General features: G+C 38.7%; 3 protein-coding genes across 4 annotated transcripts; 1 reads left to right on the plus strand and 2 right to left on the minus strand.

Annotated features, from left to right (window-relative positions):
* Positions 1 to 2,191: 2,191 nt before the first annotated feature.
* Positions 2,192 to 10,749, minus strand: LOC123748770 (uncharacterized). Of its 2 annotated transcripts, none has more exons than XM_045730925.2 (6): positions 10,594 to 10,749; positions 6,711 to 7,987; positions 5,442 to 5,543; positions 4,899 to 5,015; positions 3,559 to 3,669; positions 2,192 to 2,536 (listed from the first exon to the last, which is right to left on the minus strand). In XM_045730925.2, exons 1-6 carry the CDS (start codon positions 10,652 to 10,654, stop codon positions 2,306 to 2,308), a joined length of 1,899 nt encoding a protein of 632 aa, XP_045586881.1. In that variant the 5' UTR covers positions 10,655 to 10,749; the 3' UTR covers positions 2,192 to 2,305. The 2 variants fall into 2 exon arrangements, with proteins under 2 accessions (XP_045586881.1, XP_069188910.1); XM_069332809.1 differs by having other exon boundaries at positions 6,711 to 8,002; positions 10,594 to 10,679.
* A 1,016-nt stretch (positions 10,750 to 11,765) lies between these two features.
* Positions 11,766 to 12,218, minus strand: LOC138370588 (putative per-hexamer repeat protein 5). The gene has a single exon (XM_069335013.1). It carries the CDS (start codon positions 12,216 to 12,218, stop codon positions 11,766 to 11,768), a length of 453 nt encoding a protein of 150 aa, XP_069191114.1.
* A 3,022-nt stretch (positions 12,219 to 15,240) lies between these two features.
* Positions 15,241 to 16,846, plus strand: LOC123752550 (cornifin-B-like). The gene is made up of 2 exons (XM_069335026.1): positions 15,241 to 15,276; positions 16,355 to 16,846. Exons 1-2 carry the CDS (start codon positions 15,241 to 15,243, stop codon positions 16,844 to 16,846), a joined length of 528 nt encoding a protein of 175 aa, XP_069191127.1.
* Positions 16,847 to 18,363: the final 1,517 nt, after the last annotated feature.

Here is an 18,363-nt window from a genome sequence, read left to right on the forward strand (position 1 = left end):
ATCAAGGCTGCACATAGTGCTCAAAACAAGACTGATTAGAATCACACCACTATCGCCACATTAACACGCTGCCTAGTCTGATTAATTTCACCAAAGGAATGACCAATCTGATTAATCATATCCAGTGATCTTACGCCAAATTGTATGACCCTACGTTAACTTGTTCGAATTGTCCACTAACTGAACTTAACGTTAAGTTGTCTAATCTCAGATCAGCAAGTCCATGCTAACAATGAGAAGCCTGATGTTCCTGAAGCTTTTCTCATGAGACATCGACATGTCTGACCGTAAAAAGATATTACTGACAATAACTGATGCCAGAATAACTATGGACTTCTTCAAGAGAAAACTAGATTCTTCAAGAAGTGCCGGACCAACCGGGCTCTGTTGGATATGTGGGCCTGCGGGCCGCTCCAAGTAACAGGCTAGTGGACAAAGCTCTCACAAGTCAAGCCTGGTCTTGGGCCGGCTTGGGGAGTAGAAGAACTCCTAGAACCCCCATCAAGCAGATAAATTAATACGGAAGACTACAATGAAACACAATAGTCGTCACAGTCAGTGTGAGACGGCTCCAATGTACACGAAGTTGTGACATGTTCTCTTTATATGGAGCTTGACTTTAAAGCTTACTGTGGTAAATGCTTCAGCGACTCTAGAGTCGAGAGCATCGTTTATAATCTGGAGGTCTCTGAACCCCCTAGGGATCCGCGAGAGGTCACTATGATGTTTCCACGTGATGTCACTAAGGGTTCAGCAAGAAATAATGAAAATAGACTAATGCTAATCCCATACAAATTTATTTTTTATTTATTTTTGTTTAATTTCATGTATGAAATGCTTTGACATATCTCAAGTTTTTTCAATATTGTCAGCGGTGATTTGTTGTGTTTACACAACAAATCACCGCTGTGATTAATTAACTTATGTTTAAGAGATTAATAAAGTATTCCACAAGGGTAGTAAGGTTGAGAACCTCTGGTCTAGCACACGGTACGCTAGTTTTCAGTTCTATTAGCGGACTAATGTTAATTAACTTCATCTAGACTTTATTAAACTTCAGTGAATATTGGTACAAGTTCGGTTGTGATATGAATGCTTTAGGTATGCGTCTAAATCTTGTGAAAATATCAGTCATGTTCCACACGTTTCGGCAGTTTGAAAATACTTTAATTTTAAAGGTATTTATGTAATAATATTATGTTGCTCTTTTTCTTCAGTGTTAATCTCACCACTCTCTCCTTCCGCTCTGTCATCTCTCCTCTTCCCGCATCTCTCCTCCCACCTTGTCATCTCTCCCAGTCTTCTCCCACAGCCTCTGTTAACTCAGTCATTATTCATGCTGTGTGTGCGCGCTCTATCAACAAGGCAGCAACTCTGCCCAACTCACAAAGGCAACTTCCACTCTTGTGTATCTGCATATTTCTTAAGGATTTGTTCCTGTTCTTCTACATTTTTATAAAAGGATTATTCTCTGACATTTCTCTCTCTTTATGCAGAGAAGTTATAGTGAGGGTGCCTTCAGAGCTTCAAAAAATGCAACATGAAAGTACTCTTATTAAGAAGATGGTCCAGGTGGATGTGAATCATATAAATGTCATTTCTGAATGAAAAAAAAATACAAAAATACTGCCTTTACCACATTTCATTTATGAAAAATTTTGCGCAATTTTAAATATCATTTTGATTCTCGCTGTCGGGGACAGGACGCCTGTACTTTCACTTTTATCGAGTTCCACCCAAAGAAGCCCTACTGGGCTTTCCAAATTCCAGGAAAACCATTTTTGCCTTGTTCTCTTTATTAATTCATATAACAATGAGAGAAGCAACTAAAACAACGTTTAACATCATCATTTACAATAACATTTAAAATTATAATAATACTGTTATTTATATAAGTCGTCTTTATACCTGAAAAATCATAAAACATGAAAACCAAAATAGTTACTACTGAAGGTGTCAGAAAAACAATGTTTATTAAATTGGATCATCATGTAACACAAGTCAGGATCAACAGGGACCGTTTGCAATACCATCTTGATGTTTCACAAGAAGCAACAAGTTTCTGTATTTTTAATACTTAAATCATTAAGCTGTTTGAACCTGCAAATTTGTTTTTTAATCATCTATGATGATGAGAAAATATTTCGGTATAGATTGTGTACTTTTCATTTTAGGGCAAAATTCATCATAATTCGATTTGCAATAATTTATTGACACTTTCAAAAACTGAATATTTATACAAAGATATCAACATGATAATATGAATGAAAGGAAAATGAATATAAAAAGCCTCTTGCATCATGTCTTATCTAAATGCGTCTTTGTAACTTTGATGCCATTCGCAAAGGTCAGGGAAGTCTTTGGAGGGAGAATCAGAGTTGCACTCAGAAGCCGGAGGACCCACTCGGTACATGGGTTTTCCCAGTGTGTTCCCCATGGGACCGTAGTTACACACATACACACGACTCACTGTCCCTTCACCTTCTGTGTAATACACGGCCCCACATCCCACCTCTCGCGTCAAGCTCCACAACATCTGGGAAAGAGGTGTGAAATAAACAATTGTGAAGGATATATAAGCATAAACTCTCGAAAATGAGACCTCGACAGAGATGCCATTATCTGATGATGTTTGATGAGATCTAGGTTTTAAACATTGGCAAGGAAGCAAATTCTCTATTTTGTAAATTTAAGTCGGGTCTTGTTGACCAGACCACACACTAGAAATTGATGGGACGACGACGTTTCGGTCCGTCCTGGACCATTCTCAAGTCGATTGTGAATGGTCCACAATCGACTTGACAATCGACTTGAGAATGGTCCAGGACGGACCGAAACGTCGTCGTCCCTTCAATTTCTAGTGTGTGGTCTGGTCAACATACTTCAGCCACGTTATTGTGACTCATCGCCTGCAAGTCGGGTCTTTCTTCTCCAAGAAGTATTGCTTCCAGGATTTGCAGTCTTCTTTGGTCAGTAGTAGATGCTAAGAATTTTGAATTATGTACAAGCATATTCTTAGTGAGTGTCATGTTATGTTCACTTTGCATATGGTTTCTGAGGACACCAGCTCTTAGACGGCAAGTCAGTCTTCTTGCAAACTTGGTCGTGGTCATACCAATATAGGTAGATCAAAGGTGACATCCTTCATTGGGTCATGTTTGCTCTTTGTAAAGGGTTTTGCTGTTTTAATACTCAAGAACATCTGCAATATACACCACAACCATCTCCTAAAACCAAACGTGGTATATATATATATATATATATATATATATATATATATATATATATATATATATATATATATATATAATACAAGAAGGTACATTGGGTTTATGAGTGTACATAGCATTTAGGTTTTTACATTCTTGTAAAGTATGCATAGCGTTTCGAGCTATCAAACGGCAGATAAAGGATGCGTAACTTAATAAAGGATGTCACCTTCGCACTACCCTGGGAATTTTTACATTAAATTAAGATTCTTTTGTTCAACCTGTACATTTTTGCCTCGTCCTTGGACGTCAAAAACCTGGGACATTTTTACTTTAACTTGGGACTTACTTGCGTATAGTGGCCAATATCTTTACCGGAGTTATCTTGGAAGCCTTCAGCCAAAGATTTGGGTACATCTGCCACCTCATTGTACCACTGCTCAATTGCCTCGGCCCAGTTCTGGAAAGAAAATCCAGAGTTACAGAATGAAAGACACAAAGCCCTTTCTGCCACTGCAGTTTATCTAAGTCTGTAAAATCGGACAACCTTTTGTCTGCGATTCTAAGGTTGGAACCTAGATGCTTCAGGCTAGTCTCATACAATGTTACCTGGTGACTGGTAAGTGTTTGTGAATGCAGATTGTTCAAATTATGGTGTATCCAGATATTGATATGAATTACGATTGTTCAGATGACAGTTTTGCATTCTGGGCGCCAACTTTTTTGGGTACTGTGCTGAAGATAGTGTAGTGAAGATAAGTACAGTGATGGATAATGTGTATTAAAGATGAGTACAGTGATGGAGAATGTGTATTAAAGGTGAGTACAGTGATGGAGAATGTGTATTAAAGAGAGTTAAAGTGATGGCCGCAATATGAAATGAAAAATGTTTCAGTGACCGGGGAGAGATAGGGAGAGTGTTTGTAAGAGGAGACAGAGAGAGTGTATGCAAATGGTGAGGAGGAGTGTGGTGGAAACTTGGAGGGTGTGTAAAGTGCGTTATCAAGAACATATTTTTTATAAGCAATATTGAGATGAATTTAATTTTGACTATGATAGATGGTTTGGTTAGAATTATATCTGTATCTGAGAGAAGGTGCACATTATCCCTTCTGTATCACGTTTGGCGTGGACTTTACTTCCCCAGTGATGATTCTGATTGGCTTCTGCAGTCATGTATCAGAGTAGTTACTCTAGTGACGATTCAGAATAGCTCTTCCAGTGATAGTTCAGAGTGGCTCCTCCCGTGATGGTAGTTCATGGGACTATCTTTCTCTATTGTGGTTTGTTATGACCTCAGATAACCTCTACCAATATGTTGTACGTGCTCCCAAAGGTGAGATATTTCTAAATTATTTATCAATAAATCAACAACGAGAGAATGAAATTGGAACACTCTAACTAATGTTTCAAAATTGTTTACATGTTAACATTTAATATATTATAATTAATTCTTTACCAGAAACTATTAAAATATAAGAATTACTTACAAGGTTTTATGTAAACATATATATTAACATTCACCCAAGTACACATTTTCAGTCCAGAAACTATTTGCCTGCTTATTCAGAATCACCGTAACTAAATAGTTCTGTCCGCTGAAATATAACAGGGATGACTGTCACTCTAACCCTGAGGTATTGACCAATGGACTAAACTTCCCACAGGCCAACATGAAGGTGGACTCACCGGGGTCGGGTCACTACCAGACTGGAAATAAAGGTTCTGACCCACGGTGTAGTCCCTCGAGCAGATCTTTCTCTGGTCCTTTCCGTCGTGATCGAAGACACATTGGTTAGCCCAGGCCTGAAGGAGGAACATTGATGACGAATGTGTATATATATATATATATATATATATATATATATATATATATATATATATATATATATATATATATATATATCATAAATAGTATTTATCTATAATATACATGTGAAAAATAGAGAATGCCAAACGCGTTTGGCGTTTCAAAGCGTGTATAACGCTTTGAAACTACTGACGGTTTTCGCCTCCACTCACCTTCGTGTGTGTGTGTGTGTATACTCATCAAATTGTACTCACGTAGCTGTGCTTGCTCGGGTTGAGCTTCGGCTCTTTGCTCCAGCAAACACCCTGTTGTGTGTGTGTGTCTGTGTTAAAACTGTGTTTAAATAAAACCAAAGTTCCGAGTTCACTCGGAGGATGTGAACATACTATCACATACATACCCTCCTGGTCTGTCACACCCACCTGAGCCACAGAGGCCAGCTCATCGTTCCAGAGCAATACCAGCATGTCTGCTGCCAGCGGCTGAGGGCCCGGGGAGCCTCGCTTCTCGTCACCCCTCGCCACCTGTCAAGGGAACACTGGGTCAGCCACGTGAGGTGAGCCATTTGCTATATGGATTAATTGAACCCACTTTAGCCATTAAATTGGATTCATATAGGATTCCCACAAATAATCTTTTATATGCATATTGATCCTCTGGTTACGGATATAGTGTGAAATAATTTATATTATTTATAAGAGTTTATTATTAGTTGTTAGTTGTTGGACTTATGGCCTGTCAATATATGGAACGTTATTAAGATCACCACAATAGTTAATTACCCAACTACCAAGTATACCTTAGTTCTGGGCATTGCTCTTAAACGAGAAACAGTCAATATATCCAGCTTGCACATCTTCGAAATTTCAACATTGCCCAAATTATACCTTATAAGTCTATATTTATTTGCTAAACCAATTTTAAAGTGATATTAGACAGTGTAAAAAAAAAAAAATGGGTTACTTTTTTCATGCACTTCTTTGATATTAAGTACACGTAATAATCCGCCTTTTATTTTTCTCCTTCCAGGACTGAATAAATGTAAAGCTTTAAAACGGGATTCGGATAATTCATTTTTGTCTTGGAATCAGTATTGTTGAATTCCTGAACATTACTATCAGTATTGTTGAATTCATTAACAGTACTGATCATTGATCAGTATTGATCATTGATGAATTCATCAACATTACTATCAGTATTGTTGAATTCCTAAACATTACTATCAGTTTCGTTGAACTCATCAATATTCCTATTAAAACTGACTAAGTTTCTTAATGCATCATTAAGAAGAGTAGTTCGGCACCTCAAAACGTTACTAATTTACTACCCTCGTTACCCTCTAACCTGGTAACTCATTTCCTCCCCCAACTATATACTTTCCCCCCTCATTAATTACAGAGTCACCTGCCCCCCACAACTGCCCCAGAAGCACAGTGTGAGCCCCCACAGTGAGCCCCAGACGTTAAGGCTCAATGTGAGCTCCAGTATTTATAAAATAAATCACATAAATATCCACATATTTTCTCATGATTGAGTCATGCATTTTTTTGTATTATTCTTGCGTAAATTGCATATATGTCTATGAGTGCTTAATGAATTTTCAGTTTTAATATACACAAGTTAAAATGGATTTGTGCTGAAGTTAGAAAATTATCAGTTGGCTAAAATTCAAGACAATACTTAGCACAGACCTGAGCTCTGAGTGTGTTGTGTGCCTTAAGGATTTCATCCCTCTCCTCCTGTGAAACGTCATTCTTGCTGATGCTGCAGGTACCCTTGTCCGGCAGCATTGCACTGTGCTCAGCATGGAACTGTGAATAGTCGCACGATGGTGGCTCGGCCTGGCGAGTCGGCAGGTCTGATGGTGGAGAGGTGGCTCGTTCTGTCGGAGAGAGGGTACTTGCGTCGGTCGGGTGGGAGGTACTTGCGTCGGTCGGCTGGGAGATATTTGCGTCGGTCGGCTGGGAGGTACTTGCGTTGGTCGGCTGGGAGGTACTTGCGTCGGTCGGCTGGGAGGTACTTGCGTTGGTCGGCTGGGAGGTACTTGCGTCGGTCGGCTGGGAGGTACTTTTGTCATTCTTGTGGAAGATATTTGCTTCTGTCGGATGGGAGACACATGCTTCTCTCCGGTGGATGATACTTGCGTCGGTCGGGTGGGCGATACTTGCTTCTCTCCGGTGGATGATATTTGCTACTCTTGGGTGGAAGATACTTGGTTCTCTCGGTTTGAAGATATCTACTTCTGGGGAGATATTGGTTGGGAGATATTGGTTGGGAGGTTGGGAGATATTTGCTTCTGCCGGCTGGACGATATTTTCTTCTATCGGGTGGACGGTACCTTCTTCTCGCGTGTATAATACATTTATTTCTGACTGGTGGAAGAGACTTTCGTCTGACGGGTGTAAAATACTCGCTTCTTTTGGGTGAATATGGAAAGATTCTGTAGGCAATCTGGTACTTGGATTTAAAGTAGTAGTCTCTACTGAACTGAAAGGGCCTTGTTGACCTAGATGGCATATAAGTGGATTGTCTGGATGGAAATTGACTTGACTTCTTGACTGATATGCTACTGTTCCGTCTATCTGGATAGCGACTGGCTTCGTTATCTCGATATCATATGAATTCTTTGAAGTTGACGCGAGTAGATGTTTCCTATTGTATGGGATATAGTGGGTTCCGTTCGTAATGTAGCAAATGACTTCGACTGGAGTTTTAGTGGTGGAGGAGACTGGCTGTGTCAGCGGATGTTGTGTATGTTCGACCAGAGAGTTCATCTGGGCTGAATTCTGATTTTTGTTCACTGGCTTTGGATACACTGGTACGAGTGACCCAAAACTCTTTGGGAAAACTGGAGTGCCAAGCTTAGAGACGATCCCTTTTAGTTGATTGAAAGTGCGTATTTGTGGGTTTGATAGTTTGTGAGAGAGTGATCTTGGCGGTACTGGCCACATTCCCCTGACCATATTTCCTGAAATATGACACCCTATCAGATGATAAATAAATTGGCAATACATAATAAATCATTGTTTTATATGAAAATAATATTGATACTTTTCAGTTTTACATAGTAAAGCTCAAAGAATAGGAGTTCAGTGGTAAAATCTAAATCTAAATTTTTGGTTTATACATTAAAAATTAGAAATCTACTGATTCAAAATGAGTAAAAACTATGTTATGAATGTAGACAATTCATACATTAATATAAATTCCATTTAAGATATCGATGAAATTCTAACTAATTAAAGATAAGTTGATAATAAGTTTCCAACACCTTACATTCAACTTCAATAACTTTCATTTCAATAAGAAACTTCAATAAGTTTCCAGCAACTTATTGAAGAGCGTCTTTTAGATGTAATCAGATTGTCAGCTTATTCTGGTTGAGGATCTTCATATGACATCTTATCCTCTTTAGAAACCAAGTCCCTATCTTGAGATCTTGAGATGATTTCGGGGAGCAGCCCGTGACAGCTGACTAACTCCCAGGTACCTATTTACTGCTAGGTAACAGGGGCTTTCAGGGTGAAAGAAACTTTGCCCATTGGTTTCTGCCTCGTGCGGGAATCGAACCCGCGCCACAGAATTACGAATCCTGCGCGCTATCCACCAGGCTACGAGGCCCCTATAACAACTTTTCTTTGTTTTGGACCTAATTCCTATTGCAAGTTCATCATTTTGAGAACCTAATTCAGAAGGCAGCTTGTTCTTGTCAGGGATTTTTTCAATATTGTATATTGTCATTATTAACAACCTAGTCATGAAAAGTAAAATGAGTCTGCTTCTGTTACTAGTCGTGGAAGTATCTTGGTGGTACTTAAAATTTGTTAAGTGTTTTGTAGTTATAATATATTACTTAACAGTATGTAAGTGACTGCATTTGATAGTTGGGAATTAAAAGGTGACTGCACATGCGACTTGCGTCTCCGACTATCTTGAGCTTATCTTGAGATGATTTCGGGGCTTAGTGTCCCCGCGGCCCGGTCTTCGACCAGGCCTCCACCCCCCAGGAAGTAGCCCGTGACAGCTGACTAACTCCCAGGTACCTATTTACTGCTAAGTAACAGGTGCATCAAGTTGAAAGAAACTCTGCCCATTGTTTCTCGCCGGCACCTGGGATCGAACCCGGGACGACAGGATCACGCGTCCAGTGTTCTGTTCGCTCAGACACCGACTTTCCCTGAGTCTACAGCAGTTGATACCTAACAAATATCCCGAGAGTTCTACACAAAAGTACACGCCACTATAATCTATATGCATCTAATACAACACATGGAATATCTCCTGAGACTACACAAAACACTAAACTTTAAGACAATCGACTTGAGAATGGTCCAGGACGGACCGAAACGTCGTCGTCCCTTCAACTTTTAGTGTGTGGTCTGGTCAACACTAAACATTACATATCAAGGAATACTGGCCCGAGGCAGCACATGAGAGTATACATAACACTATATGTAAACTACACTAGCAACATCACACGTGAACACGAGAATATACGTGAATGCACTACAAAATACATGGTAAACAGCACCTATGCCACACATGAATACATGTTTAAACTCACTTGTGATTATCCTTGAGGCAAAACTTAGAAAGATTAGACTACACTTTACTGTGTAAAGTAATGTAAAGTTTTACTTTAGTAAAAGTAAAGTTTACTTTAGGATAATACATTTTAGAACTAAAACTTTCTATAACAAATACACAAATACAAATAAAACTTTCGTAAAATTAATTAAACTTTATCCTTTAATTTTCCAAAGAGAATACTTCAGATTAAACAGCGTTATATCGGAGGAAACCATTTGAGAAATTCTCGAAACAGCATCTTACACTTTTCCTGAAAGAACATCTTAGCCTTTCCAGAAACAATGCTTAAGACTATTGTTCAGGCTTTCGCTGAACTACTGTTCGATAATAGGTCTTTGGGCTCCATAGGGAATATCAGAACAATTTATTCCAGTGTAATTAATTCATTCGCCTACATGAAGGCTCTGGCACCCAGGTGGATCAAATCTAAACAGTAACTAACATCATTGTGTTTTAAAAACTTTGTTTATTCTTAATTTAAACTTATAAAATAACACGCTTTTTTTAAATTATAAATTATTATAATTTTTTATAATAATATAAAAAATTATAAAAATGTTTTTTATAAAAATTATAAAAATAGCACTTATAAAATAAAACGGTAGAGCGACGATTTCGCTCCATGCAGGTGGGCGTTCAATCCCTGACCGTCCAAGCGGTTGGGCACCATTCCTTTCCCCTGTCCCATCCCAAATCCTGACCCCTTCCAAGTCCTATATTGTTGTAGTTGGCTTGGGGTTTTCTCCTGATAATTCCTTTCCTTTCTCCTTATAAAATATCAATCAAATAAATCATTTTGAGAGAGAGAGAGAGAGAGAGAGAGAGAGAGAGAGAGAGAGAGAGAGAGAGAAAGAGAGAGAGAGAGAGAGAGAGAGAGAGAGAGAGAGAGAGAGAGAGAGAGAGAGAGAGAGAGAGAGAGAGAGAGAGAGAGAGAGAGAGAAGCGCATGGGAAACGACTAAACGAGCAAAATCAGTTCAAATTACCTTGTATCACCAGCAGGAACAACAACAGAGACATCACCGAGGCAGCACCATCCGTCGCCATGGTCAGCTGATGACTGACGCTTCCTGTTTCTGTCTCCTTTATATACCTCACTCACCTTACCCAATACTCATTATAGACAAAACACAACACTCACGACATATTCAGACGATGGTATTGGTGCGTATAACGTCATTTATTCTGCTATTGCTTGTCATAGGAATAAGAATCACATAGGAATCTATAAGGAAACGTTGCAACCTGCTCTCCACAAGACAGCACATATATGACTTATTGCTTTAGTCACTATTTACCTTATAAATAAGTACATATGTGACATATTATAAGCCATGTTTTTTTCCAAGGCACTAACGTTTTCTTTCAGTTTTATTAAACAATAGAGATTTTATGCAAAATTTGACAATATCCTGAGTTACTTTACAATTTATTTAAATATTTTAGTTTTGTTTTGTTATTTTTATAAAACTATAAATATAGGTTCAATATAGGTATAGGTTCAGAACTAATTGTAATATCTTAACATACTAAGAAGGTTAGGTTAGGTTGTGGTTTTCTATTCAGCTTTTCAAGGTAAACTGAAATATTCACAATGAATTAGTATGTCACATATGCACTTATTCATAAGCAAGATATTGACTATAAGCAAGTGCGAGAACGGGTTGCGCAACAAATTATAATAATTACAAGGCGTTAAAGTGCTTATATTCAGAGAAGTAATAGTTTGGTTATAGCTTTGAAAGACGGATAAACCAGAGAGTTACAGTTAGCGAGAGAACCTCAGAAACTATTCGTGTTTGCTGTGGAAACAATATTAAGTTAAACACAACAGTGTTCCAGCAGCAACACTTGGGGTGACCGTCACAACACCATCGAGAGTTGAGACACAACACAGCCAGAGTATAACCTTCATGATCATCACTACTTCCTAATCCTAACCTGACTTAGCCTAGTCTATCCTTGCATAACCTAGTCTATCCTTGCATAACCTAGTCTATCCTTGCATAACCTAGTCTATCCTTGCATAACCTAGTCTTACTTAATAACATTCTTTAGCTAACCTAACCTTACCATACCTAACCTAACCGCACCAAACCTAACCTTATCCAACCTTACCTTACCTAATCTAACTTACCCTTTCCTAACCAAATCTAACCTAACATGCCTTAGCTAACATAACATCTGCTAATCTAACGCCCAAATCCACACAAATTACAAAATATACTCTGAAGCCCACACCAGTAAGATAACACGTGCTTACACCCACACCAGTACCAGTACACACCCCAACATCAACACCAGTGCCAGTACACGCCCCTACACCCACACCAGTACCTGTACACACCCCTACATCAACACCAGTACCAGTACACACCCCTACATCAACACCAGTACCAGTGCACACCCCAACATCAACACCAGTACACACCCCTACATCAACACCAGTACCAGTACACACCCCTACATCAACACCAGTACCAGTACACACCCCTACATCAACACCAGTACCAGTACACACCCCTACATCAACACCACTACCAGTACACACCCCTACATCAACACCAGTACCAGTACACACCCCTACATCAACACCAGTACCAGTATACATCCCCTACACCCACACCTGTACCAGTACACACCAACACCACTATTAGTACACCCGCTGCCACAAACAACAAAACTCAGTACATAATTTCGAACGTATTCTCTGGACCGTCGGCAGAGGAGATTAACAAAGATAATCCCATGAATTAGAGATCTTCCCATTAGAGAAAAAAATATAATTTACAATTTACATTCTGTATAAAAACGAAAAGTAGAGGTGAATGATTGATGTATATAGATGCAATTGTATAACAAAGTAGATGTAAATTGGGTATTATAAAAATGAATAAAGCACCAGCCCAAAACGAAACTCGAAATAATGGGTATAAATTGGAGAGGTTTAGATACAGAAAAGGCCATGATCGATACTGATTTGTAAACAAGGTTATTGATGTATTGGACAAATTACCCGTTAGCATAGTAGGTATATGAAGGGATTTGGTGGCTTCGTGTGATCCAATTGGATTTCTTCAGGTTCCTTAGCAATTATGCTTCTATATTCCTATATCAGAATTCTGTGCTTGACACTTAGTTTACTTAACTAAGTTTCATACTGCAGCCGTTTCATATTCTGCAGTTTCGCTAATTCTTTACTGTCTCTCAGTCTATTTATCTACCCCTCTTAACTAGTGTAATTTCCATTTTTTATAGGTTGTAATGTATATTTCGGTTCAGTTCCTGTAAGTTCTTTCTCTCAAATATTGAGAATGGTGTGTGTGTCTTATACAAATTTATATATTTTGGCCAGGTAGCCTAATCAGTTTCCCAGCACTTGGCTACGGGCATAAATGCATTTATACTCATTTAACCAAAAAATAAAAGAAGTTGAAAATATTCTTTAGTTGCTTCTCGTTTTCTGACCATTCTCAAGTGATTTATTGAAAAGTTATTATTTATCTTCACTTTACTACTTAAACTTTCTTTTGCTTCAGGACGAAATTGATCAAAAAAAGATTAACACTCTTATAAACTGATTTTTTTTAAATAAACTCAGAAATATTATCTAAAATCCACAAATCTTCAAAATTCTTCATGTGTAGGTGAACTAGAAGGGTTCTTCAGCAGAATAAATAACCATTTCTATGCTAATATATGAGACATTTTATGTTATACAGTCTAACTAACTCAAAATCAATTTTCAAGTAATTTACCGTTTTCAATTTGCGTGATTATCTGCTAAACCAACTCGGAGCGTACAGTGTTGTGGTTATCTTGAGATCTTGAGGTTATCTTGAGATGATTTCGGGACTTTAGTGTCCCCGCGGCCCGGTCCTCGACCAGGCCTCTACCCCCAGGAAGCAGCCCGTGACAGCTGACTAACACCCAGGTACCTATTTACTGCTAGGTAACAGGGGCATAGGGTGATAGAAACTCTGCCCATTGTTTCTCGCCGACGCCCGGGATCGAACCCGGGACCACAGGATCACAAGTCCAGCGTGCTGTCCGCTCGGCCGACCGGCTCATCTCCCTGGTGATGGAATGGTTAAATTTACATAGAAATCTCACAGGCTAACAAGCACATAAACGAGCAGATTTACCCATTTGCAAATTTAATAATTCATACTGTTAGAGGTTCATATCAAAGACTCGAAGATTCTCAGAATAACACATTCAAAGGATCAAAGATTCACTGAGTCGCAGATTTAGAGCATAACAGAGACAAATGATCACAGAATCACGAATTTAGAGAATCACAGAATAACGAATTTAGAGAATCACAGAATAACGAATTTAGAGAATCACAGAATAACGAATTTAGAGAATCACAGAATAACGAATTTAGAGAATCACAGAATAACGAATTTAGAGAATCACAGAATCACAGACTGAGAGAATTACAGATTCGCGGGGTCACATATTAATATTATGACAAATTCATAGATTCACATATGCACAGACTCAGCCTCGCACGCATTATTCGAGTAATTTGTAATCCTTGTTCCCAATACGCGATAAGGATATTTTTTCATAAAAATCTCGTTTCTTTCCCAATTCCATTACTTGGGATTCAAACCTTTAACACTTATGTTACGACGATTAAAACATTTAATTACATTAAAGTTTTGAGGGAGGAATCGGATTTGATATTAATAATCATACACGAGAGAATAATTATTCTCATTTTAGGTCAAAATTTTACATGTTGACCTCAGCCTCTGAGATTGTAGGCAAGAGGTCACTGCTAATATTTGACCTGAAGCAATCAATGACCGTGTTTATCCAGAGACTCTTCGTACTGCTAAGACCTTCGTACTGGTAAGACCTTCGTACTGGTAAGACCTTCGTACTGGTAAGACCTTCGTACTGGTAAGACCTTCGTACTGGTAAGACCTTCGTACTGCTAAGACCTTCGTACTGGTAAGAAAATGAAAGAGAGCTGTGATTAATTACCGGATAAAAGGTTATTAAATTACAAACGAGTGGTTATTAGTTTCCATACCAGTGGCTACTCGATTCCAGTCAAGTAGATATTTCATTCCAGGAGAGTGGCTATTTTATTCCAGACAAATGGTTACACAATTCCAAGAGAAAGAATTAATTTGTTTTGCCTGGAAAGTGGGTATTTGGTTTATGGCGAGTATTTGTTTTCGTTTTAGTTAGGAGGTTATTTGTACCTTAAGGACCTGGATAGAGAGAGCTCCTGTAGGGAACTTGAGAATTGGGGTCGGGTCTCTGTGGCGCAGTTGCTAGTCGGCTTGCAACTGATTGATCCTGGATAAAAAATTTCGGGAAAGAAGAAATATCAAAGGACGTTGCATCCTGAGGAGAGACCAGTTAGTCCACAGTGGTCTACGATAAGCTCGTTATGTCTCATCCGGCCATCAATAGGAAGGGAAGAGAACAATCAGGAGAAGCGCCAAGCCATTACGACTATATTACACTGGGAAACGATAAAGATTTGGGATGGGACGGGGGGAAAGGAATGGTGCCCAACCACTTGGACGGTCGGGGATTAAACAGCTTCCTGCATAAATCAAGACCGTCACTCTACCGTCCAGAGCCGCTTAAATCTCACAAACTGTGACATGCAGGGAATTGAGAACTACAATTATATTTCTGATGTGAACAAAAATATACATGCTCACGATTACTGAAACTAACAGAATATGCAAAATTCGACATTTTCGTTAATTTGTTTAATTTATCACCTTCCATTCTTTCACGCACGACAGTGGTAATCGCAGCCGCTTCACAACCAAAGAATATCGGGTTTAATCACTCTGCAGGACAGGAGCATTTGGGCAACGTTTCTTTTCACCTAATATCCCTGTTTACCTAGAAGTAAACAAGGACCCATAACAGTCTCCAGATACTCGACTGTTGTGAGCTGTACCTCATGGAAAAGTTGGTTGAACAAGGAAAAAAAATTATAATTTTTCATATAATTGAATTTTCATTCCTGCTTCACCGCAGATCAACAAAGATAAGCAGTACACCAGTGAACCATATATAACTGTTATTCATTTAGGCTCATACATGACCTAATGTGTTACGGTTAGCCAATTCTTTTTAGGCATGTTATATGATAAATTACATAAGTGATTAAAATGTAATATCACTGCCATTATATTATTGACTTCTGAGTATCTTAAAAACTATGTTCTCATCAGGAAAATATATAAAATATTTGCATTTTCCCTGTCTTACTAGAGAAAGGATGCTTCATCGGGGAGTAGATGAGACGTCTATTGAGGACAAAGATCAAATACAACGAAAACATATATAGAGGGAAATCAACTTGCAAAAAAAAAAAATTGATTTAAAGTTGCTTAACAGCGTCATCTTGACACTTATATATTAACTAATAAGCAAAATCTAGGAAAAATCCCTGATGGTCATTCCACTTCGAGATTTCAATTCCTAATCCACAAAGTTAATAATGACCTAAAAGGTAATGAAAAATGGTATGATATCTCATTGTCGGTGAGAGAAGCTATTCAGGCTTATCGAGGACTCTAACTACTGATCTACGGTAGTGCCAACACTATCTATCAAGGGTCTATCTTTTGCTAAGTGTACAAATTTATTAGGCGTAAGGATACGTTCCCAAACGTCTGGACATGATGGAGAGTCAAACAAGAGACCATTCGGTTGCGAGACGATTGAACCAACTTTTCGGCTACTGACACTGTGCGCCAGTTGCCTGAGCAGTGCGTCAGTACACCTCCTGAGCAGTGCGTCAGTACACCTCCTGAGCAGTGCGTCAATACACCTCCTGAGCAGTGCGTCAGTACACCTCCTGAGCAGTGCGTCAGTACACCTCCTGAGCAGTGCGTCAATACACCTCCTGAGCAGTGCGTCAATACACCTCCTGAGCAGTGCGTCAATACACCTCCTGAGCAGTGCGTCAATACACCTCCTGAGCAGTGCGTCAATACACCTCCTGAGCAGTGCGTCAATACACCTCCTGAGCAGTGCGTCAGTACACCTCCTGAGCAGTGCGTCAATACATCTCCTGAGCAGTGCGTCAGTACACCTCCTGAGCAGTGCGTCAATACACCTCCTGAGCAGTGCGTCAATACACCTCCTGAGCAGTGCGTCAATACACCTCCTGAGCAGTGCGTCAATACACCTCCTGAGCAGTGCGTCAATACACCTCCTGAGCAGTGCGTCAATACACCTCCTGAGTAGTGCGTCAATACACCTCCTGAGTAGTGCGTCAATACACCTCCTGAGCAGTGCGTCAATACACCTCCTGAGTAGTGCGTCAATACACCTCCTGAGCAGTGCGTCAGTACACCTCCTGAGTAGTGCGTCAATACACCTCCTGAGTAGTGCGTCAATACACCTCCTGAGCAGTGCGTCAGTACACCTCCTGAGCAGTGCGTCAGTACACCTCTTGAGCAGTGGGCTGACAGTGGTCAGGAGTGTGAGTGACAGGGAGCTGAGGCCTCTGCTGGCACCTGCCAAACGTCACAGGTTATTGGTTTTGGGCTTCAAGCAATAAGCTGCTCTCAGCACCGAGGAACATTTTAAGATCCTGAGTATGAGTCAGTCAAGCTTAAATATATTGATACAAAGCTCCAATTACTTGCAAGAAGATGGTAAATAAATTTAAAACCTTTAAACAAATATTTATAGAAAAATATGTAGACTGTAAAACGAAGCTTTTACAGCTTACAGTCAATAGCTGTAAAAACGAAGCTTTTACAGCTATTGACCGGAGTCTGAATTACACAACACACATTCACAGATGAGTGGCGGGTCCGAAGAGCCAGAGCTCAACCCCCACAACCACAACTAGGTGAGTACAGCTCACTACCAGATGAAGTGATAAACATGGTTACCCAGAAGAGTGGAGCCCAGAGACACATCACTATATCGTCAGAAAACAATTACACAATTGAAACTTAGATGAATTAATCGTGCACACTATGCGGGGATGTTGGAGAAAATGTTGACAAACAGACAAGAAATATCTGGAGAGAACTTGTAACGTTGCTTGAGAGACACAGTTCCACTCAAACTAATCTAATTAAATTCTCTGAAAGAATAGCTAGGATCAGGAAGGAGAAATAATGTTTGAGCGTCATATTGGCTGACAACAGATGTCATTTGAAACGGTGACGAACTTCAGCAATACGAACTGAACTTTCCAATTTGCAAAAGGGGAATTGAACCCACGAGGATATGATAACAAGTTATGAACAGACCTAAATCAGGACCTAAATCAAAAATTAAATCATTAGAACCCCATGAACGACTCTACAGTTTTAATTTTCAAGGCTAATTCCTGTTTGTTTCCATTTTGAGTCATATCCATTTTGAGGTTTGGACTACCTTACCCATTTTGTAATATATATATATATATATATATATATATATATATATATATATATATATATATATATATATATATATATATATATATATATATATATATATATATATATATATATATATATATATATATATATAATAGACTTATATTATATTAATAATATATGTCTTATATGTATATATAATATATATATATATATATATATATATATATATATATATATATATATATATATATATATTGTCCAGAAAGATTTACCTTTGTAATTCCTGTTAGTTTACCTAAAATTTCATAAAATTGCTTACCCAAAAGAACATCTTATTAACAACATAACATGTAATTATTTTAGTTACTCAGTTTGGCTGAG

The sequence above is a fragment of the Procambarus clarkii genome, chromosome 4 (genome assembly GCF_040958095.1).
Source record: "Procambarus clarkii isolate CNS0578487 chromosome 4, FALCON_Pclarkii_2.0, whole genome shotgun sequence".
NCBI lineage: Eukaryota > Metazoa > Arthropoda > Malacostraca > Decapoda > Cambaridae > Procambarus > Procambarus clarkii.